General features: G+C 43.8%; 1 protein-coding gene across 12 annotated transcripts in view; it reads right to left on the bottom strand.

Moving 5' to 3' along the window:
• The window catches only part of ST3GAL6 (ST3 beta-galactoside alpha-2,3-sialyltransferase 6), a 502,129-nt gene that overhangs the window by 23,097 nt on the left and 453,938 nt on the right, over nucleotides 1-25,094 (bottom strand). For all 12 annotated transcript variants that reach the window (XM_069204903.1, XM_069204900.1, XM_069204906.1 and 9 more), the window contains one exon: nucleotides 11,892-12,044. In XM_069204903.1, the coding sequence (XP_069061004.1) occupies nucleotides 11,892-12,044 (153 nt within the window). The remainder of the gene's footprint in view (nucleotides 1-11,891; nucleotides 12,045-25,094) is intronic.

A 25,094-nucleotide genomic window follows, 5' to 3' on the forward strand; every position in this document is an offset into this window, starting at 1 on the left:
ATAGTAAGTACAGTGAGTACAGTTCTTATCCTACCTCTTGAATCCCCTTTTGGCCCATTTTATAGGAGGGCTACAGTTTCTCCAGACGAAATGGCAGGTGGTTTAGATTTATCATATACATTCTTGCTGGATGGGTTTTGGCACTGTGTGAAATTTTATGTAGTAGGCAAACATAATGTATTGTGGACAATACCGATCTGAGGTTATAAGTTCCCGCTCATGTGGAAAGAGCCACAGACTTCCTCAGTCAGGTGTAGTGGGATCAGGAGAAGGAGTCTGGAGTCATTGTTTTCCTATACAGAACTAGACACATCTTTAGAAAGATCAACTGGCGCTTCGACCTGCTATTATTAGTTTTGTTGCACCACTAGCACAGGGTTTCAGTTCCCCATGTTCTGCACAAAGAATATATATCAGTAGCCAAATCAATGCAGTCCACTTTAAATGCTAAGCAATTTCTCCAAACTTTGGATTTCAGACTTGCAGCTTAAGCTCACTGTTTCTTGCACCCATTATGGGAACTCCACACTGAGCATGTGCCGAAAACAAATCTAGGGCTCCAAACAGGTTTTTCCCTTTGCAAACAGCTGGTACAAAAGATTGCTACCATGTTACTTCAGTCCTCAGAGAGATGCACTGGCTCCCTTTGAAAGCCAGTATCAGGTTTAAAATCAAGTGCATTACCTTCTTAGTACTTGGTGAAAAACACAACTGAAGTCCACATCTCGCTAAAGATCATCTGCAGTCTGAAAGACCTGGGGGGGAGGGGGCAAAGATACTTTAAAGCTAGAATAAAAAAGAAAACTCACACCACTGATCTGCTAGCCAATTTTTCTCTGGTGTTGCCCAAACCTTTAAAATGTGCTGCCATAAGACATACAATGTACCATGGACTTCCTTATATTGCAGGAAAACTCAAGACACATCTTCCCCAACTATGTGAATGCTTGCTATGCTTTACTAGATTATACCCATTCATACCCACCCTAATACTCATTGGTCTTACTCATTTTCCCCCACATGTTCCACTCCAATCTATCTGCTTTATGATTCTACAGTCACTTCTCCTCACTTTACTTCTCTCCTGTACCCTCTAACAGTTCCTTACCCTTTTTGGCTCCATTTAGATTCTCTACTACCCTCCAGACTCCTACCATTTTTCTCTCCTCCAATGCTTCATACATGACCATCAGAATTCCTCCCACTTATCAATACAGGTTTATGATTCTCAAAGCCCTTAATACACTGCTAGGTGACAGATAGGAACCATTAAAAGAAAGTCATCTTTATCAACTGCATTTAAGTGCTTAAGGAGGTTTCCTGTACAACCATCATTCATCATCTTACTTAGTTCTCCTACTCCCATCTGTGTGCTTTATGAATTGCAAGTCATCTTTACTTTACTTCTATTCTACCCCTTAAATGCCTCGCGTCTTTCTAAGGTCTAACTAATCTTATCCTACTCAAACATCTTAACTTCACCTTTTTCCTGTAGACTGACCCATGCTCCCACTCCTGTCCTGCTATCTAAGATCATATGATTTAAGCTCCCCCCCCATTTCTCTAACTAAATGATATGATTTTCAGACTAAGCTGGTTAACTGTTCTTAATGTTTACTGTAAGACTACACTCTCTCTACTTGTTAATGCAGTAAAATAAATCAATAGTTTTGCTGCAGAGGCATCTTTAACTTGAGACCCTCTGTCTCCACATTAGGTATTCCCAGAAAAACTGCCCTGTGTAAACCTCTGGTGCTTGGTGTGCTGCTGTTACTTAAATATTGCATGTTTCAGAGGGTTGCCTTGGGGTTGATGGCAACCTTTATGTGTTGCACCTGCTAATGAAGAATGGGGGTACAAGTAGGAGATCACCCACATACTTCAATACTCACGCCTTCAATATCTTTCTTGATAACAAATATATTTTAGACATGAAAATGCAGGAACAGCACAATCAGCTGAACCAACAGACAGAACCATGAAAATCATAGCCATGAATGTCTTAATGAATACTAAAGTTGGCTTGTCTAGCAGCTGTATCACAAGCACATCTAATGTTATGTTACGTTACTGGGTTTTATAAAGCGTCCGATCACCGAGTAGGTTTCTTGGCACTGGGCAACAGAGACAGTACACTGCTTGTAAAGCTTAGTCATAGGCTACCTGAAGAGCCAGGTCTTCAGACGTTTAGCGGTAGATCTCAGCTGTGGGGGAAGGGGGTTTCAGGTGTGGGGGGAGAGAATGGAGAATCTGCCACCCCCCCCCCCCCAATCTCTGATTAGTCTGGCTGCCTGAATTTGAGCCACCTGAAGTTTTGGAAGAAGGCCTTTTTAGGGAGGCCAAGATAGAGAAAGCTGGCATTGTCTAGCCTGGAGACAGTTAAGTCAACAATAATATGAATCAAGGCTTCAAATATGAGGAATTTGCCAATCTTCTTAATTTTATGCAGCTGTAAAAAAAAAAAAAACAGGAGCACGTAACCGCTCCAAATTGGGGTTTCATGGACAAGTTCTTGACGATGAGGCCCCCGAGACTCTTTTTAGAATTCTTGAGCTGTAGGGGTGTACTTATTGTAGGGGACCAGAAGGAGGAATTCCAACTTATTATGAGTGATGACAATCCCTGTCTTATCAGACTTGAGTTTTAATTGGTTGCTATTCATCCAATCTTGGATGAACAACAGTGCTGTGAAAGATTTCCGTGGATTCTAGGGTGATATTGATGGTGAATAACAGCTACATATCATCCCCATAGCTATAGGTTCTAACTTGTGTTTGCTTTAAGGAATGCACTAGTGGACAAATGTGCAGATTAAGAAGAATGGGGGACAAAGAACATCCATGAAGTACTCCAAAGGTTAACCAGACCCAAGGGGAATGAAAGGGAGATAACCGGACTGATTTCGAGCAGTCCTTTAAAAAGAATATGACCCAGTCCAGGTCTGAGACCTGGAGGCCTGCGGCCCCAACACCGCCGATCAGAAGCTCATAGTTGACTGTGTCGAAGGCTGCAGACAGGTCAAGAAGGACCAACGCCTGGGTGATGCCTGCCTCATCATCTTCCTGCATATCGTCTATGACTCAAAGGATGACTGTTCCAGTTGAATGGGCAGACCAGAATCCTGTCTTATGGGGATCAGGAAAATTAGATTCTTTTAATAAAGAGCAGAGGAGACAGACAATATGTGCCTCTAGCTAGGAAAGGTAGCAAAGAAATTGCCTAGTAGTTTTTCAAAGAACAGGACCACTGTAGTCTCTTTGAACGTGTTGGGAACCATAGCCTTGGCTAAGGGACTGGTTGAGGAGTGAAATGGCTGTGCCAGGGAAGTGTGAGAAGATTCTGGGAAAGCAAGTATTGTTGAGGGAGCCCGACGACTTTAGATAAGTTCAAGAGGTCGTTCTTGCTCATAGCAGGAAATTCTGATTATTTGATTGGGTTACTAACTTCAGTGGGTGTCAGATTGGAAGGGGGACTAGCAGGGATGCTATCCTTTCTTGTCTTAATCTTCTCAGTGAAGAACTAATTAAGGGGATTGGCACAGGATCTGTGTCGGTTGGATAGGCATGGCCACCCTGTCAAGATGGGACAGTTCGGAGACTTCTTTGGACTTATTCATGGAGGCTAAAATATTGCTGGAGAAGAAGGCAGTCTTGGCTTGCCTTTTTAATTTTTTTTATATTCTTTGAGGTGTGAAGTTTAAACTTCCTTTTCCCCTATCGAATAAACGATCCACCATTTTTTGTTCTGCGTGGTGTAGTGTAGTTTTGGATGTTTTTTTAAACTTTTGAGAACCATTTAGATGCATCATGGCACCTAGTTTGTTTGAATTTTCGAAGGGGCACGTTTATGTTAGTGGCTGCTGTTAGTAAGTTGGACATATCTTCCACATGATGAGCTATACTGTCATATGGGAAAGGTGGGGAGGTCGTTAGTGATTAAAAAAAAGGAGTCAAAATGTACGTAGGACCAATTTCTAAAAAAGAAGCACCAGAAAAGGGGAAGGTTTTGGAGGGGTCAGACCAAGTACTGGATATTTATTTAAGTTGTCATCTGACCATGCACACGGGGAGACTGATATCGGCCACCAACAGGTTAATGCACCATACCAGATCTAATTTGTGGCCTTTGACATGTGTGGATAAGAACATATGCTGTACTATATCTAAGTTGTTTAGCAGGTCAATGAGTTCTGCTAATGTGCCCTTGTTCCTCATTTGCCCTGTAGTTTAGGTCGCCTATTAACAGGATTTTGACATGGTCGATGACTAACTGGGGCATGGATTCTGAAAGGAATTGTGGGAAGTATTGCTTATGGCCCAGGGGTCTATACACAACCAAGCAAATGAGGAGAGAGAGTCCAGCTTAATCAAGAGACAGTCGACCATAGGAATAAAAAATGGTACAAGGCTTGAAAACCTAGAATGTTTCTTAATTACGTCAGCTACTCCTCGTCCTATTTTGCCTGTGGGCCAGTTCGTTTGGATAAGGTAGTAACCTACTGGAAGACCCGCTGGGATGTCAAAGTTGTATTCTCCATGACCTTACACCAAGAGAATCATTTTAATTTGACCTAACTGAACCATCAGCAAAGTCATCTGTTGACCTGGAAAGATCTTCAGCATCTTGAACACTTCCCTGGTTGTCCAATTTCTCCTTTCTCTTGTGTCGCAATATTCACTATATTGTAGAGTTGATGCTGCATATAAATATACTTCAAAATCCAATGGTGTAAAAATAAAATCTAAGGTGGAGCTTGTGTTCTGGTGCAAAGTGGGTTAGTGGGCCATACACAACAATAAAGTGATATCAATGCAGTGCAAAAACCACATGTATTTTTATAAACACAACTCTAGATGGTGAAAAGTGCACAAGTGAGCTACAACAACAAGCTGCAAACGTAAAAACACAAAGCAATCAGAGAATGAAGCTCTGTAAAAGGAGAAAGAAACCGATCCCAGGAAGCCTGGTGCTCCGGATATTTAATGGTTTACTATGTCCAATAATTTTTCAGAGTGAGTTAGAGGGTTAACCACTGCACAACTCTAGCCTTATCCTAGAGATACAGCTACAAGCTCAGCAGTCTTCAGTGTCTGGCAGATATCAGGTACACATTCTGTAAGAGGCGTTTCATCTGAGTGCCCTTCAGTCCACACCTTGCATCACCACACCCAAACTTGTATTGGCTGCCTGATGACCAGCAGAAGCAGTAGAATACCCTGGTCCTTTCATGCCATTGATCAGAGAAAGCAGAATAGGTAAGGGAGGCTTAGCGGATCCTTAAGTGTGGGAGTTGAGGAAATGGAAGGAGAGGAGCATGATTGCTCCCTCACTTAATGAAATATGAAGCACATGCATAGGGAACCTTCAAACACCCCAGAGTAGCTCCCACCTCAGGACATATCCAGTCTCTGAGAATATGGGGCAGTAGCACAGGTAATAAGGTAGAGGTCAGATGTTTTTGGCAGGATTCACACAGACATAAGTAATACACCTGTGCTAGGCAACCTCCTTATTCCCCCCCTCCAATGTCATGGCTTGGAAAATTAAGAAGAACCTTTCTGTAACTGTCCTGGCACGGCAGACAACAGCTAAGCACAATGTAGTCCCACCAATGAGAAAAAATAGATCTTCAGAAGTAAGCAACCTCTCCCATGGCTAAATCTGAAGAACTCTATACATGGGAGAAACTTATGGCCCAATGACCAGCACTCCAGAACAGCAACTTAAAGTCTACCCACCCAAAATGGCATATGGAGAAGCAGTCTGCCACTGGACATTTTGCATAGCACAATATGCTGGCACATGACAACATTCAAGGCATAATCAGCTACATGGAGCAGTTCCACATCTCTATCACAACACAATTAGCAATGCTCTGTAACTGGGCATCACCAATTAGCATGAAAAGAGATTGCTGTCTGAGAACTATATATCTGTGGCCCAACAAGAAACATTAGCATACTGGTCATTCCCACAGCATAAAACCTGCTCTCTCACTAGTCAGCAACCTTGTAGGACACCAACCATCATCCTGCATTGTGGACCTGTCAAAAGTGCAACATACAGTATTGATGTTTAAAGAAGCACCAGGCAAGCCATATGAAACTGTACACTTTCACTGGGCTGCACCCATATATTTATGTTTGAATGCATGTGTGTGTGTATTTCTGTATCGTGAAAGGCAGTGAAGCACTGTACAGGGGTAAAGATAAGTATTTAGACAAGTGATAGAAGAGGTGGCTTGTTTACAAACTGTTAATGCATTGTGAGGTATTTTTCTTTAAAGAGGTGCGTCTTCAACTCTTTCCTAAATTGGAGCAATGTTGGGGAGGTCCTGATGGATACAAGGATGTTCCAGATCCTGGGTGCACAAATGGCAAAGGCCCACATGCTTGTTTTTTCATTTCAACACTCTGCAGTCTGATGGTGTTCTGGCTGCAGGTATGTTGAAAACCTCCAGAAATGGCGAGCTTATCTACAAGATGAGAAGGGTGGTGGTTGTGATGGCTTTGTAAATGATGCAGCTGATCTTTAAGACAGTATGTCCTGCAAATGGAACCAATGATGTTCCATTAGGATGGGAATGATGTGATCATTTTTCTCATGAGCTGAACAGGAGATGTTTCAGTGTGTAGGATGCCCTTACGGGGGCCAGTGTGAAGTCTGGTGGGCCCTGGAGCAGAGTTATCACCATCCAAATGCAAGAGTACAAGTGCTTGAACAGCAGACTGAACCGGCTTTCTAGAAGATACAGTTTCACTTTTTTCAGAAGTAAGAGCTTGCACCAGGCTGCCTTAATTTTTGGCAATATGTTTTTGAGGGTGATGTTTGTGTTCAAGTGAATCAAAGTGACTAGGCATTTAGTGAAACTTGGGGATTGAAGTTGTAAAAGTTCTTGTCACTGAGCCAGGTTTGCACTGATTTTTGCTTGTTGTGCCTAGCAATTAACTGTAATCCTGTATTGGTTGAATTGAGCTTTAGTTAGGCATTAGATATCCGGGTCAGGAAAGTGTGCAGGCAGTGTGCGAGGCATTGGATGCCTGTTGTAAAACAAGAGAATACTTTGAAGTAGAATGGTATATCATCTGCATATTGGTGAAGCTGGATGCTGTTAACCGAGAGGAGCACCAGGTGGCTCCATACTGTTATTGGTTTGAAAGGTAGAAGAACAACAGAAAAATACTACCGGTGAATCTTATTTGCGATCCATGGTGCCTACAAGGATGAGTCGGTCGTCTGTGTCAGTCAGTTGAGAGGTACAAGCTACAGCACGAGGCCAGAGTCGTCTTCATCTGTGACCAGGAGGGCATCATCTACAATGTGTAAGGTAGCAGCTTCAATAATGCACGTGCTCTGAGCCAGACTGATAGCTGTGTAGGAGACGGTTTGTACAAATGGGATTTCAGTGTTGAATATAGGCTGCTTGTTCAATGATCTTGCTGATGAATAGTAGGTGAGTGATAGGTCAAGAGGTGGCAAGGTCATCATGGTCTAGTTTATGTTTCTTTGGGAGCGGAAAGATCAGATCTGCCCCTGGCGAGTGTCTGGGAAGACACTTTCAGTGTGTGAGGAATTGACAATGGTGAGTAGGGATGAGAGCATTAAAGATCAAGTGTTCCAGAGAGAGCGTTGATAAAGGACAAGGGTAAGTCATAGCAAACATGACTAACAGTCTGGATTGGACTGGCCCTTGTATGGCAGAGTGCTCAGCAGTCTTACACTAAGAAGTCCAGCTTCCTGCCATTGCATAGTGGGCAGCACTCCAATATTGAGCAGTATGGCACAATAAACAAAACTCTGGTAGTGGGCAACAAATCACACACACTGTACTAAAAGTGAAAATCATACGGTTCAAGAGGCTGCAGAGGTCTTTCCACCACTTCACCATGTGTTGTAACAGGGGCAGAAACCACACTATTTCTTCCCAATTGCCTGTTACCTGCAACCACTGCTTTGCAAAATAATCTGAATCACATGCTTCTCATCTTCCCATCTAGTACTAATAGGATGCGTGGTGACAATAGCCCCAGAGGTCTCTACAATTCTCTTACCTAGTAACTGTAGTGCAGAACTGCCTGACATCCTTAAGAACATGGTGACTGTTTGGTAATGGCTTCATAGTCTATGTATAGTATAAAGATCAATGTCAAGGAATGATAGGTGCTTCAAAGATGAATTGATTGAAGTGGAAATATTTGGTGACAGTCACATCTCCAATAAGACCTTGAGGCTTGCTTGCATACTTTGCCACACATGCTGGACTGATAACCCCCGGAGGACCCAATCATTTAAATAGGTGTACACACAATTCCTTCTCTTCCCAGTTGGGATATGACTGCAGTCAAAGAATCACAAACATTGTATCAGCCTGAGCTAAAACTAAAGTAACTTGAAGTCGTTTCCAACCTTGAAGAGTAATTGTTTATTAACTGATTGATAAAATCAAGCCCATGGCCATGCGATTTTAGTTTTTTGTATACCTGGACTGCGGCATGTGCTTTGCTGAGTTTTAGAAACGTGTTTGATCTGTTTATAATAATTTTTGTTATGATTTTCGTTAACTAATGCAATAAACTTGAACTTAAAACAGTGGTCAGCTGCTCTTAACTGGCTTCCCTAAATTATTTGATAAATATGTGCCTCTATGTTTAAACCTGACAAATCATGCTTCACGACGACGACTGTCCACCTAATCAGTAACAGCATGTGTTCCACTACTCACTGACAGATTCCATAGAGTGTTCAAAATCAAAGCATATTGAGTTTTCAGGATTTCTTGACAGCTTTTAGTTGCTTACAAAAATCAAAATGTTAGTGGGTTGGCATGATTACAAGCAGATGAGAAACAAAAGCACCTTGCACATTTATACTGGCCCACATGGTGCACTATCACAGCCTGTAAATTATGAACCCAACAGCCACTGGATAACCTTGTGTGGACATCAGGACAGTGGGTGCTCTACGGGTGACGTAAATGCAAAAACCCAGTCCTTATGCAAAGGTATATTTCATGCATTATGCTTCTATGCAGTATGTTAACCTCTTGCATTGCAGAGCTTTTACCTTGAAAAGTCATTAATGCTGTTTGTAATTCATTGTTCATTTGCAAGGCTTGTTTGCAGGACTACAGGGTGTGGTCCTTTATTCTAATACTTTCTAGAAGCCTTTCTTGCAGCGTGGTTGGGTGTGGCTTGGCTCTATATAAGGGAGCCAGCCCAGCTCCACGTGCTCACTATTCAGGAGGTCCCGGTGCAGAGCAGCAGCATTTTCCAGAGCTCCTGTCCCGGAGGCCTATCCAGTCATTTCCAGGCCTGCACTCGTTTATTTGGTGATCTTCAAGCAGGGCGGTAAGGCGGAGGCCGGGTTAGGCCCCCGACTCTGTTTTCCAGTGACACTCTAGTTTTGGGCCTAAACTTGAAATCACGTGCGCGATCATTTCATGGCATTTGTATTGTGAACTCCGAATCGGCAACAGTGTGCACGATTCATTCCAGGCATTTAGTTCTTGGCATTCAGATCGGCAGTGTGCGCGATCACTTCATGGCATTTGTATTGTGAACTCCGAATCGGCAATAGTGTGTGCGATTCATTCCAGGCATTTACTTCTTGGCATTCAGATAGGCAGTGTGCGCGATCATTTCATGGCATTTGAATCATGAATTCCGAATCGGAAAAAGTGTGCGCAATTCTTTCCCGGCATTTAACTCTTGAATCATAGATCGGCAGTGTGCGCGATCGTTTCATTGCATATGTATCTAGATGTTCGAATCGGCAACAGAGTGCGCGATTCTTTCCTGGTGTTTAACTTTTGAAATACAGATCGGCGGAGTGCGCGATCATTTCTAGACATTGAAACCTAGATGTGCAGTTTTGATTACAGTGCATAATATTCCCTGAACACTTTGAGTCTTGAAACTCTTAATCAGAGAGTGACGTAGCAGTGTTATTCATGGTACTTGTACAGTTCATCCATGCAGAGAAAAAAACATGTACTCTTTGATTCTTGCTACAATGCAGGGATTATTCTAAGAAGTATTTTGGAGAGAGTTTATTGTTCAAAATATAATATGTTAATTCTGGAATGTTCATGAAAAAACCTTGCATAACCTTTCTTGATTTCCAAGTACCTAGATTCTTGAGGCCTAGTTATTGTGAAGCCTTAGGCCATTCATGTTTTCAGCATAAGTGTTTATTTGAAACAAAACTTATTGAAAGTCATTGTGATTAATCTTGCAATTGTGTTGTTTAACTCTTGCTTCCACAGGTCTCCTTCCCCGCTGTTCCCAACCCAAAACCCATTCCCCCACTTGGCCATTCTTTAACTCTGTGTTATATAACTAGTGGAGTTTGGAGTTGCCAAGAGGTGGACATGTTAGGAACACGCGCAAGCCCCGAAGATCTGGTCTCCTTGAAACCTTGCCACCAATTCTAAATGTAGAGCAAAGTGATGTGAATAGTGCAGGGGAGAGTGATCAGACAGGGAGACTAGAATTGCATTGCAAGTTTTGGAGATAGATGTGGGTCAGAGAGAAAGAAAATTAACAGAATAAGCGTTTAGTTCTAATTTAATGTTTTAAAGGGTGACACGAAAAAGGGTATATATTTATCACGTATCATAGTATGTATATATAAATAAAACTATTCTTAATTCAGAAAAATTTGTCAATATTTTGAAAATGGTTATTTTATGTACAATATTGGTATTTTGTCTTATTTGCACATCTGCCACTAAATTACAAGAGACCTAAACAGTTATTGGCATCACTACCTTATGAAGGAACCAATATAAAGAATATTAACAGAGTGCAGCAATAAGTCATCAACGTTTGATGACTTATTACCAACTATATTTTTAAGCCTTTACGGTCTGAATCATTCTGGCTAATCTAGATGTTTATAGTGTGAAGTGCTTTAATGCAGCACAGGGAATTTGACTGGTTGCACAGTGCACCTGTGTCACAACTAAATACAGTTTGTGTTTATGTGCACTTTCAAAGTTTTTTAAAAACAAGTCTGACATTCGAGATGGAAAGACATAACCAGTTAAGTGGTCGCTTTATGTTGAATGTTTGTAGTTGTGGTATACCGAGTTCAATTAACCCCTTTTCATAATTTCATTTATAAAATTGGAGTACACAACAAAAATAATAAAACCACGATCCTAGGACAACACAGGCAATGCCAATAAAACCCACCCTTGTCCCACCACCACAATATTCATCCAGTGAGCATGAAGCTGAAGCTCTAACTAGCGCAGAAGCCAGGATATTTACCACTGCATTTCGATTATCTCTTGGACCTCTTGATGTTATCATTCTCAAAGTAGCAGATAAGCCTAATTTTGATGTGCTTTTGTACAGTGGCGCATTAACCACTGACTTTCTTGCTACTCCAAACTAATGTAAAATTGATTACCAAACTTGCGATAAATTATAATTGTTTAGTTACTATCAAGTTAGGGATGTGTAATATTTACATTTTGCTCATGAAACTTTACGCAAGTGACAAATGTCACACTACAGAAAGTCTTCAATGTCCAACAACTTTGAAAAAAACTCACATTCAGGCATACAATTGCACAGAAACAATATTTGTGTTTTCTTCAGCAATGTTTTCCCCACAAAACCGACTTTGTTTACTTCTAACTTTCATGAATCTTGTGAATTTGTTTAAAAAAAATAAACGTCAAAACGTTTATCTAAATCTTCTTAACGTGACACACCTTTTCTTAACCATGGTTCAAGATTAGTGGTGAGGTATTTGCAATATTTGGCCCGACACTATAAAACACAGCTTAAAAAACAGACACCTGAAAAACGTAAAACCTTGCTCAATGAAAACAAGAAAAAAATAATAGTGGCAAATATTAATTTGTTTGATATTCATAGTACCTTTGTCATGAAAGTCATGGTGTCGTTCCCATAATAGTGTAAGGAACTATTTTGAGACGTCAGGTTGTACTTGAACCCTGCTATGTGGACTTCGTTGCAAATATGAAATGCAAATGTGATGCCGATCAAGCCAGTTGTTGGATGCTTGGGTTTCTAGAACACAAGAGAGCCCATATAAAGATGTATAATGTATAACAGACACAGACATCACATACATAATTTTTATTGGTGGAACCAAGATTAAGGCAGGGACATTTTGTGAATTCTCTGAATGTAGACTGCAACAGACAGTGCTCAGATTACTTACTGGTAATCTTCATTACGTCAGTTCTAATTTCCCCTTCTCAGTACACAAGAATATTACTTCCTTAGATACTCCTTTCCCTCCCTCATGGAGGTACGTCTGTCTCCATCCAAGGCTGCTGTGGTTATTTGCTCATGAAAGCTGGAGGACGGAACAGTAGCTAGTGTAAAGACCAATTCCATGGGAGAGTTGCCTTTCTTTTTAAAAAGTTTGTCATGTAATGAGTAGTGGACAAACTTAAAAAAATACTGGGAGATTTAGATTAATATATATATATATATATATATGGAAAATGTCACTTACCCAGTGTACAACTGTTCGTGGCATGATACGCTGCAGATTCACATGCTGTGCACATCCCGCCATCTAGTGTTGGGCTCGGAGTGTTACAAGTTGTTTTTCTTCGAAGAAGTCTTTTCGAGTCACAAGATCGAGGGACTCCTCCCATTTCGGCTGCATTGAGCATGGGCGTCGACTCCATCTTAGATTGTTTTACCCACAGAGGGTGAGGTAGGAGTTATGTATATAGTAATACTGCCCATGCAATGGAGTAAGTATGTATGTACATAATGTGTTTAAAAGTAATATATTTACAAATGTACAAGTTTAATTTTTGTCAACTTAAAACGGCTACAGGCTCCCGGGGAGGTGGGAGGGCGCATGTGAATCTGCAGCGTCTCATGCCACGAACAGATGTACACTGGGTAAGTGACATTTTCCGTTCGATGGCATGTGTAGCTGCAGATACACATACTATGCATAGACTACAAAGCAGTAATCTCCCCAAAAGCGGTGGTTAGCCTGTAGGAATTGAAGTTGTCTGAAATAATGTTCTTAGTACAGCCTGTCCTACTGTGGCTTGTGTTGCTAACACATCTACACAGTAATGCTTAGTAAATGTCTGGGGCGTAGACCAGGTGGCTGCATTACAAATCTCGGTCATTGGTATATTATGAAGAAAAGCCATTGTGGCGCCTTTCTTTCTAGTGGAGTGTGCCCTTGGAGTAATCTGTAATTCTCTTTTAGCTTTAAGGTAACAGGTCTGAATGCATTTGACTATCCATCTGGCAATGCCCTGTTTGGATATAGGGTTACCTGCATGCGGTTTTTAGAAAGCTACGAACAATTGTTTTGTTTTATGAAATTGCTTTGTTCTGTCAATGTAATACATTAGCGCTCTTTTTATGTCTAACGTATGCAATGCCCTTTCTGCTACTGAGTCTGGCTGTGGAAAGAAGACTGGGAGTTCCACAGTTTGGTTTAGATGAAAAGGTGATATGACTTTTGGTAAGAATTGTGGATTTGTACGGAGAACCACCTTATGTTTATGTATTTGTATAAAGGGTTCTTGAATAGAAAACGGCTGTAGTTCGCTAACTCTACGAAGTGAAGTGATGGCTACTAGAAAGGCTACTTTCCAAGTCAAAAATTGGATTTGACAAGAATGCATGGGTTCAAATGGTGGGCCCATGAGTCGTGTTAATACAATATTAAGATTCCACGAAGGGACCGGTGGTGTCCTTGGGGGTATGATTCTTTTTAGTCCTTCCATAAAGGCTTTAATAACTGGGATTCTAAAAAGCAATTTTGTATGTTTAATCTGTAGATAAGCAGATATTGCAGTGAGATGGATTTTAATGGAAGAGAAGGCTAGACTGGACTTTTTTAAGTGTAGTAAATAACTTACAATGTTTTGTGTGTAGGCGTCTAATAGCATAATTTGATTAGCCTGGCAGTAGCAAACAAATCTTTTCCATTTGTTAGCGTAACAATGTCTTGTTGTGGGTTTTCTTGCTTGTTTAATGACCCCCATACACTCTTTGGAAAGGTTTAGATATCCAAATTCTAAAACTTCAGGAGCCCGATTGCTAGGTTGAGCGATGTTGGATTTGGGTGTCTGATCTGTTGTTTGTGTTGTGTTAACAGATCTGGTCTGTTTGGTAGTTTGATGTGGGGTACTACAGATAGGTCCAACAGTGTGGTGTACCACGGTTGACGAGCCCACGGTGGTGCTACAAGTATTAGTTTGAGTTTGTTTTGACTCAGTTTGTTGACCAGACAAGGAATGAGCGGGAGAGGGGGAAATGCGTAAGCAAATATCCCTGGCCAGTTCATCCATAGTGCATTGCCCTTGGACTGAGGGTGTGGATATCTGGACGCAAAGTTTTGGCATTTTGCGTTTTCTTTTGTTGCAAACAGATCTATGTTTGGTGTCCCCCAGCAGTGGAAGTGATCTTGTAGAATCTGGGGATGTATTTCCCACTCGTGAGTTTGCTGGTGAACTCGACTGAGATTGTCGGCTAACTGATTGTGAATGCCTGATATATATTGTGCTATGAGGCGAATGTTGTTGTGAATTGCCCAATGCCATTTTTTTTGTGCTAAGACACACAGCTGTGACGAGTGTGTGTCCCCTGTTTGTTTAGATAATACATTGTTGTCATATTGTCTGTTTTGACATGTCACTAGATCTTGGAGTTGACCCTGTGCCTGCGTCCATTGTTTTGCTAGGCACAGTTGTAAGGGCTGCATGTGTAGCCTTGCGTTTGGGACAATAGCTATGCATGAGGACATCATGCCTAGTAGTTTCATCACAAACCTCACCGTGTAGTGTTGGTTTGGTTGCATGCTTGATCTTATATTTTGGAACGACTGAACTCTTTGTGACTTGGAGTGGCAGTTGCTCTTTGTGTGTTGAGTGTTGCTCCCAAGTATTGTTGTATTTCGGATGGCTGTAAATGTGATTTTTGGTAATTTATAGAAAACCCTAGTTTGTGTAGAGTATCTATTACGTATCGCGTGTGAACGTTACATTGTCGTTGAGTGTTGGCTTTTATTAGTCAATCGTCCAGACATGGGAATACGTGCATGTGATGACTCCTTATATGAGCTGCTACTACAGCTAGGCATTTGGTAAATACCCCGTGGGCTGTTGTTATTCCGGACGGCAACACCTTGAATTGGTAATGTTTGCTTTGTATTACAAATCTGAGGTATTTCTTGTGAGATGGATGGATAGGTATGTGAAAATACGCATCCTTGAGATCTAGCATTGCCATGTATTCTCCTTGTTTTAGTAAGGGAACTACGTCCTGAAGTGTTATCATGTGGAAATGATCTGATTTGATGAAGAGATTCAGTGTTCTGAGATCTAAGATAGGCCTTAACGTTTTGTCTTTTTTTGGGATAAGGAAATAGAGGGAGTAAACGCCTGTTCCTTTCTGGTGATAGGGTACTAGCTCTATGGCTTCTTTTGCTATCAGTGCTTGGACCTCTATTTATAATAGGTCTAAGTGTTATAGAGACATTTTGTGCGTTCTTGGGGGAACATTTGGAGGGAATCTTGTGAACTCTATGCAGTAACCATGTTGGAAAATTGATAGGACCCACGTGTCTGTGGTAATGTGTGTCCAATTGTGGTAGTATTTGGTTAATCTCCCCCCCACCGGTGAAATGTGTTGGGGAAATGTGACATTGAAGTCACTGCTTTCTAGGGGTTGGCTTGGCAGGCTGGAATTTCCCGCTTCCTCTTGGGAACTGTCCTCTGTAGGAACCACAAAACCCCCCTCTCTGGTACTGAGACTGGTAGGTGGGTTTTGTTTGGGAGGTGGTTGGTTCTGATGGTTGCGGTCTAAACCCTCCCCTAAACTGTGGTTTCCTAAATGTTCCTATGTATTGGGAGGAGTAGAGCGCGCCCCTGACTTTGGCCGTGTCCGTGTCCTTTTTCATTTTTTCTATTGCGGTATCCACTTCTGGTCCAAATAGCTGATGTTGATTAAACAGCATATTTAATACCGCCTGTTGTATTTCTGGTTTAAAACCAGAACTTTGCAGCCATGCATGCCTTCTAATTGTTACTGCTGTATTGACAGTCCATGCAGCTGTATCAGCAGAGTCTAGGGCAGACCTGATCTGGTTGTTTGATATGGCCTGTCCTTCTTCAACCACTTGTTGGGCACGTTTTTGGTGTTCTTTGGGCAAGTGCTGGATGATGTCTTGCATCTCGTCCCAATGCGCCTTGTCGTGGCAGGCAAGTAGGGCTTGTGAGTTGGCAATTTGCCACTGGTTGGCTGCTTGCGAGGCCACTCTTTTCCCTGCTGTGGCGAATTTAAGGACTTTCCTTATCATGGGGTGGCGCATCCCCTGATGACTGAATTTTCCCTTTTCCTTGCAGCCCCCACAACCACTGAGTCCGGAGGGAGCTGTTGAGTAATAAATACTGGGTCTGACGGGGCGATTTATATTTCTTTTCGACCCTTGGCGTGATGGCTCTCCCTTTTACGGGTTCTTGGAAGACCTGTTGTGCGTGTTTAAGCATGCCCGGTAACATTGGTAAACTTTAGTACAATGCATGCGTGGATGCCAGAGTGTTAAACAGGAAGTCATCCTCCACCGGTTCAGAGTGCATTGTTACGTTGTGGAATGTTGCTGCTCTGGCCAATACCTGCGTGCAGGACGTACTGTCCTCTGGCGGTGAAGGTTTTGTTGGATAACATTCTAGGGTGTTGTCCGATATAGGTGGGTCGTATAAATCCAAGGGGTCCACATCGTCTTGAGCCATCCCAGTATGGGTGGGTGACTGTGCTATTGGTGTACCCACTGATGACAACTGTGGTGATGGGAGTGGTGATGTTTGTGGTGAGAAATGTGGGGTTGGTGACCTTTCTCTAACCACTTTGGCTTTCGGTTGCATCTCAGTCTCATGAAAAGGCAGTTTTCTTTTTGACTTGAGCAGAGGGATGGTTTGTATCTTCCTGTGTCTTTCTGGATTTCCAACCTTTGCTGAGTTTAGTCATGCTCTTCTAAATCCAGTTCCTGCTCAAATCTGTGCCTTTCTTTGAGCCGTAGAGAGAGCCCTTGCTCTTCAGTGTAGGAAGACCGTTTTGGCTCCGAAGCCGTTTTTTTTCGGTACCGAAATTCCCATCAAAATTTTCTTTTTCGTGTTTGGATAAGCTCTCTCGAGGCTTGCTCGACTCAATGCTGAAATTTTTCGGTGCCGGTTTCTCGACCGGAGTTGGAAGTCTTCGGCAAAGTTTTGGCCTTTTTCGGGGCCGATGTTACTTGGTCACCTTCTTTTCTGTAGGTGGAGCCATGGCCTTCCGGCAGTGGTGTCCCCGTGGCCTTTAGTTTTTTGGTCTGACCTTGGGTGTGGGACGGGGCAGGTGTACTCACTTTTGGCGCTGTCGAAGGTCGATCACCGTCGGATTCATCCGAGTCCGATTCTTGACTGGATATCCGCATCTCTTTTTCTTCAACGTCGAGATGCTGTTTCGGCTTCGACGCCATCTGTAGTCGTCTTGCGCGTCGATCCCTTAAGGTCTTCTTGGATCGAAACGCTCGGCAGGCCTCACAAGTATCCTCTCTGTGTTGGGGCGATAAACACAGGTTACAGACCCGATGCTGGTCTGTATAAGGATACTTGTCGTGACACTTGGGACAGAAACGGAAGGGGGTCCGGTCCATTAGTCTTCGACGACAGGTGTGGTCAGGCCGACTAGGCCTTGGTGAAGTGCGGAAGCCCCGAAGGGCCGCTGAAGCGGTCTTGTTTTCGGTGCCGATGTGATGAAAGTAAACCGGTCCCGAACGTAAACCATACCGACGAATTTCGATGATTTTCTAAGTTTCCCGATTCGAATTACGAAGCGAAGAGGAATACGTCCGAACCCGATGGCGGAAAGAAAACAATCTAAGATGGAGCCGATGCCCATGCGCAATGGAGCCGAAAAGGAGGAGTCACTCGGTCCCGTGACTCGAAAAGACTTCTTTGAAAAAAACAACTTGTAAAAATCCGAGCCCAACACTAGATGGCAGGAACAGTGCACAGCTGTGTATCTGCAGCTACACATGCCATCAAACACATATATATATATATATATATATATATATATATATATATAAAATTCAGATATGTACAAATGTACAGAAAACGCCGCACACTGTTGACTGATGAATCTCATACGGCAACAAAGTACAAAATTTGAGGAAGGACCATTCTAATGTCTAAGAACGAGATACAGCAGACATACCACGTCATGAAACATAGCACACATGTAGGAAATAGCAATGGGAGGCCAGGCTAATGATAATGCGCTGGATTCCACAAATCCAACAACTGAAGTGGAGAACAGTAGGCGGAATATATTGGTCTGTTCTGGACATTATGACTCAATCCGATTCTTGGTGCTCATGCTGCAACAAATAGTCTCTGAGTGCTTGCCAGGTGTCCTTGGGTAAGGCTGTGGGAGGTAGTAATGCAGCATAAATCTCAATGCTGGTGTCGCAAAAAATGAAACTTTTAAGCCAATAAGGGACAGTTGGGCTCCATCGTCTAACCCTATGCATAAAAATTCATTCAAGTCTATGTCAGGTGTGTCAAATCTATCCTCTTTATGGAACATTTAGGGCAGTTCGAGGATCTGGTGGGATCAAGTTTTACCAGGGTGCTAGGTGTAGTATGGTGTGTCTTAAAATGTATGAGCATGTGTCTGTGGAAATGAGCTTAGTTTGTTGGCAACAGTAATACCAGATTTTACCTGGGAGGGGATGCTGCAAGTCGTGTTCCCATGTCTCCCTAAGCTTCCTGTTGCGGACTGGGGACCTGGGCCCATAGCACGCTGTGGACACAGGGCATGAGGAACTGGTCCATAGGGGTTGCATCATCGTAGGCCTGCGAGATGACGTGCCTGTTCAGAAAATTGTCCCCATACATGTATATTGCATGACAGGATAAAGTGCGCATAACTAGCATTTCCTGCACAGGAGGGAACCATTGGTTATCTATGAGGGGCAAGGAAGGAGAGCAAAGTAAAATGCCACCAAGCAACTTGAGGAGTTTGCGCCTTGACCAGCTGGTGGTGGAAAGTGTCTGAATGTCTGTGGGGTTAAGCAGGATTCCCCAAGATAGAATGGCATGTAGCAAAACCTCACCCGTTTGATAACACTTATGTTTGTTGTATGGGAGATGTGCGTCCCTGTCGTACCAGTGGTAAGCACACTGGCATTGCGCCACCAGGTAATAAAGGTGAAAATGTGGTACCCCCAACCACCCCTTTAGTCTCCCTCACCCTGCTCGTAGGAGAGTATCAAAGTGTCCTAGCCCACCAAAGGTTTGTGGCCTGCCCACATAATTCGCAAAAGGATAGTCTTCAGGGTGGTGAAAAAAGCATTGGTGAGGGGTAAAGGAATATTTTACAAAATATATAAGAAACGGGGGAGAACAACCGGTCTAATGATGGCGATTCGGCCAGCCAAGAAGAGCGGCAGCCCAATCCTCTTTTCAATTTGGGTCGTCAATTTGTTTATGGCAGGGCCGTAGTTCAAAATAATGACATGTTCCTTTTCTCAGTGGACATAGATCCACAAGTATTTGATGGAGTCTGTGCACCACTTTAGGGGGGAATCACAAACCTACGATGAGGTAGTGTTCGTCAGTTTTGTCCCAGTTTATGTTTAGGCCCAAAAAACAACTAAAGTGTATGATCTCTTGGACAATTAGGTTGGCCATGGGGTAACTGGGGTAACTAACAAATAGCAGGATATCATCCACAAATAGAGGACAAAGGCAGAGGACCAGGTTTTGAGTGAAAACCTCAGTGGAGGCGCTATTTCTGGATGTGCCGGATGAGGGGGTCCGTGGCCATGATGAAACGGAGGAGGGACAGAGGGCAACCTTGCTGTTTCCCCCTAGTGATATCAAATGGTGCAGTAAGGGAACCATCTGCTTGTATATGGGCCACTGGTCTAGAATATAGGAGCATAATAAGGGAGATGGGCCCTCACAGTAGCCCTAATTTCTGGAGCGCGGCATGTAAGAAAGGCCACTCCAAAAAATCAAAGGCCTTTTCTGCATCAAGCAGGGCCACTGTTGCATGAACGTCTGGTGAGATTCTATTAAGCACTGAGAAGATCAGGTCCCAATTAAATGTGGTGGAATGTCTCATAACAAAACCTGACTGCAAGGGCAAAATGACTGTATCCAAGAGAAGCATGAGCCGTTTGGCAAGGATTTTTGCCAATATTTTATTATCGAAATTGAGTAGTAATAGCGGTCGATAGGATGTACATCACAATGGGTCCTTGCCGGCTTAACCAACAGTGTAACTACTGCTCCGCATAGGGTAGGACAGAGACCTGCAACAACTAGAGCTTCAGCATACATTGCCAGCAAGTGTGGCCCAGCAGATGTTTCTTAGTCTTATTGAAAGCACCCATGAGACCAACCAGTGCAGGGGCCTTAGTCCTATCCAGGGAGTCAATCACTTGGACCACCTCCTCGTTTGAGGTCGGCTGGTTGAGGAATTGCCTCTGGGCATCTGTGAGCCAGACCATGGCCATCTCCGATAGGTAGTCCACCATTTCCTCCCCAGCATCACTGAAGCGGGAGGTATATACATGCCTGTAATACCCATGTAGCTCCACCAGGATGGAGGTGTTATTAGTCGTGTGCGATCCACTGTCGTGGAGCAATTCAGGAATGTATCCAGTACCCCTGGGTGGGTGAAGTAGGTGCGCCAACGTTCACCCTCACCATAGCGCCTGGCATGTTTTTTTCCAAATATGCCACCTCTTGCTCGGACAGCTTGCGATATTCGTTGAGTAAGGCTACATGGCGCAGTAGCGGAGGTCGGCAGAGCTGCTGTGTCTGCACCGTCTATGTCGCGCAGTCCGGGTTCGACCTTCAAAAGCACATTACAAAGAAGCTGTAGCACCCCTGTGTTCTTTGTGATGCATATAACACAAATGAAGGCTTTGAAGGCTTCCAACAGGGTAGACTGGGTGGAGACCGATCCAGTATTGGTTCGTAGTAGTCCACAATGGACGTGCGGAGCTCCTCGCGAAATACCTCGTCAAGCAAGGCAATGCTTTGGAATCATCAGCAGCGCTTTGCGCTCCCCCAAAAGGCACAGTTAATACTATCTTAATCTGGGAATGGTTGTACAGTGTGCCCGGAAAGGGGGACATCATCCAGCCAGGGGACAGCAGCTGTGGAAAGTAACCGATAGTCTACAAGGGTCTTTGTGTTATATGATGCTGAATAAAATGTGTAGCCGGGGGTGGAGGCACAAAGGGCCAGGTGTGTCTAAGAGAGTGGGTGTTGACGAGATCGCGAAGAACTTGCAGGGAGCGCAATTTGCCACTGGGGGCTGAGGCAATGGCGTCCAGCCGGGGGTCAAGGAACATATTTAAGTTGCCACCCATGATGACATAGTCTGCGCCCACTCATCCCAGTAGGCATAGTACATCCTGAAAGAATTCCAGGGAGTCAGTAATTGGGACATAAACATTAAGGAGCACATTATGGCCTGCTAAGACTCCCATGACTGTGACAGACCTACCCCCTTCATGAGTTAAGCTAGCCTTGGGGGTAAAGGGAATTGATCTGTGTATTAGTATGCACACCCCTCTGGAGTAAGCAATATAGCTGGAGAAGTATCTGTGCGGGTCCCATGAGGATGCGTAGGCATGAGAGCTCCCAGAGGGAATGACCATCTCTGGCAAAAATGCTTTTTTCCTGCCATGGCATGCTAGGTTTTGAAGTACCTGCTTGGCTTTCCGGGGATTATTAATTCCCCTGATGATCCAGAAGGTAAAGAATAGTTGGATTCCTGCACCCCCACTGTTACGAGGCACTGTAAAGCGTAGCAAAAAATCAATGTGTGTGCCATTCTGCCAGTGGATTGGCTCGTTTCTGCAAACAAACCCTGGTATATATATATTTTATTTTTTAAAGTACTCCCCCCCCACCAGCACTAGGACCTCAAATTCCCTATGAATCCCAGTAAATGGAATCATCAACTAAACAACAAACACTGAAGTAATAAGTAAAGTGGTGTATACCTTAGGGGGGCAGCAACGTCACAGTGACTGCTCCCCGGATGCTATTTGGAATGCAGAAGTGATAACAAGATTAGGGCATCAGCTATTAGGAGATTAATCATCCATCGTGAGACATAGCGGTCTAGAGTGCTGCAATGGGAAATTTGGTGCTCTGCCATGTATTGCTTACAATAGGCCAGTGCATCCGCCAGTGCTTCAAGGAAACCCGCCTTGTAGTTGATGTCAACCCGTTAGTGCGCCAGTTAAACCATGCTGATTATCAGCCCCCGTTTTCTCAAAATGTCTTTGGCCTCAGTAAGCTTGTGGCGCGCATCCTGTACTACCAAAGTGAAGTCTGGGAAGGAGAGCCTAACGCCCTAGTACTGCACCGGCCCAATTTTACTCCGGAGGTAAAAAGTGTTGTGATCCCTGAAATTCAGAAGATGGGCAGTGAAGGGGCGCAGGGAAGCTTCAGGGGGCGGCTGTGGGAGTGGTAGCCTCTCTCTACCACGAAGGCAGGCATAAAGTGCTGTCTGCCGAAGAGCTCTGTCAGTCGGCATGTTACCTGTATCTGTGGATTCTGCAACGCCTTCAATATGCAAGTTGTTAAGGTGGGACCTGGCCTCCAGATCTTCGTTCTTGGTGGCTACTGTTTTACGGAATCGCCCTAGCTACTCCAGCTGCTTCGCTGCTGCGACAGTCTCCAGAGCCGAAACACGCCCCTCGTCACAGTCAGGTGAGCATGTTGGTGGTCCAGGCACTCCCCGATCCCATCCAATTTACTAGTGAGGGTGTTGAACAGCACATCTATGGCGCAGAAACCTGCCCAGATTTCACCATGATGGCATTTGTGCCAGTCAATTGCTCATAGCCAGAGGGTCCAGCCATCATACCCTCCATGTCAGCAGGGGCCTCTGATTTATCCATCTCCTCTGTGCGGTCGAACTGTAGCTTCAAGTGGAGGTCACAGCAGGCCAGCCCTCCCCAACAAGGCCAGGATTGGAGCACTTTGCGGGTTGCAGCAACATTAACTGATTACTCCCAGCAGGAGTACAATGGCACAGGCTGGTGGTATGGAAAGGGTCCAACATGAGGCTCAGCTGAGCAGGACATTCACCCCAGATCCGCCAACATTCCCTATCAATGCGTTCAACATCATGGCTCAACAGAATCCAAGGTGGTGTGGGAACAGGTCCTATCCACACCTGCTGCAAGCAGCCACTACCCACAGGGCCTGCAGGGACATAGCGTGCAGTCCGGTCCTCCACCCGGTCACAGCAGTTGGTGGGGGGGCATGCCCTATGGCAGAATCGCCGCACCACAGAAGAGGACCAGCGGGAGAGAGAGGTGCGGCTCAATTTGGCTGGTGATATTACGACATAACCCCGGTGCCACAGCAGGCAATAGGCCTGGGCAGGCTTATGTGCTTTGTCCAGCGCAGGGTGGAGTGGCATCCGACGTGCGTGGGGAACCGGCAGGACAGGATGCAAGTCAGAAGGCCTGGTTGGGCTTGGTAGCCCTATGGCTCAGGCTCACCTGCATTCCCTGTCCCGTGGGGCCTCCGAGGCTCAGGCCAGGCCACTGAACGCATGCTCCATCCTCTCACTCCAATCATGGCTCTGATCGTAGAATTCAGCCTGTACCCCTCCCTGCCCCCGGTCTGGATAACATGAATCAAGTGGCCTTAATAGTGGATCATAGGCCAAAATACACTTATTTGGAGAGATCGCCCACTGGAGTGTCACAGCCGAGTAGGCATCTTGGAACTCTGAGTGGCCAAGTCACTCCTAGAGATTTAGACTAATAAAGATTACAGGTACATAATCTGAGCATTATTACAGTAGTAGAAGACACACCATCAAGGCAGCGGAAAATAAGTAACAATTCAGACGAGGTTATATATGGATGCTCCCATTGAAAACAAATAGCCGCTGAATTCCATTGGCGCAAGAGCCACTTGATTCAACTTTGGCGAAACAGAAGAGTTGTCATGCAGCTTAAAACTCTAGCACATATAGGAATGGAGTAACAGTTTAAGTAAAATTCACTGTTACATGTTAGGACACTATGCATATCTGGCTGACATTTGCAATTCTTAAATTCTTCATAGCATCACAAACGAAATCTAGCATTATACTTTCAAAGCGTATCTGCAAGACCAAATGATGCTTCTAGTGAATGATCTTAGTATGCAGGATTTGAGGAAAGCTGGGTTTCGGTTTAACAATTTAGGTCACTATATTTACTTTTGATGGCAAAAAACCTTTTGAGAACACATGTTCTTTTCAAATCCGTGTTCCTCTTTTGCTAGTACAGTGTATGCTTATTAGGCGAAAAAAAAAAAAAAATAGCTGTTTTCAAAATGGCAATGTGGCATGCGCTGCACAGGATAGATATGTACATGTTTTTTCTCTAATCATGCAATCCAGTATGCACAGTTCATCCTTAATAGTACCATCATAATCGTAGCTGCAAGATTAAAAAAAAGAGAAACATATGTATGCGCTTCATGACCTCTAAAGAGTAAACTGGAAGAAATCTAGGAATACAACACAGACATTTGTAATTATTAGGCAGAAACATGTTTTCACCACATCTTCACCTGAGTGAGTGGCACTGTCTTTCTAGATATATTCGAACACTTTGCACAATGCCTGCTGGTATCTTCTTTAGGACATGAGCCAGTTCCTTTTGCTACTTCTTTGTGGATTGTCTACAAAGAAGATCTATTTTTTTATTTGGTTAATTCATTTTCATCCATTGGCTAGTGCTTATTTTGGGGCACGCAGTACAAATGTTTAGCAATTCAATGTATTACAAAATGATTAAAGTCACACTTACAGGCCACCACTACAGCTTGGGGTGACATGCAAAGTCAAAATCCTACACTTGTTTAAGTGTGAGGGCTTGCGGATGATGCTGGCACTGCCCCTCAGCAGCACTGGCAGACGGTGGAGCCAGCTACAGTGGAATATCTTCAGCCCTGGGGCACGTGCGCACACACACACACACACACACACACACACTTACCAAATAAAGCACTACAATTAGCCCATTAAAAGCATACGATCTGAAAAACTGTC

The sequence above is a fragment of the Pleurodeles waltl genome, chromosome 8 (assembly GCF_031143425.1).
Source record: "Pleurodeles waltl isolate 20211129_DDA chromosome 8, aPleWal1.hap1.20221129, whole genome shotgun sequence".
Classification (NCBI taxonomy): domain Eukaryota; kingdom Metazoa; phylum Chordata; class Amphibia; order Caudata; family Salamandridae; genus Pleurodeles; species Pleurodeles waltl.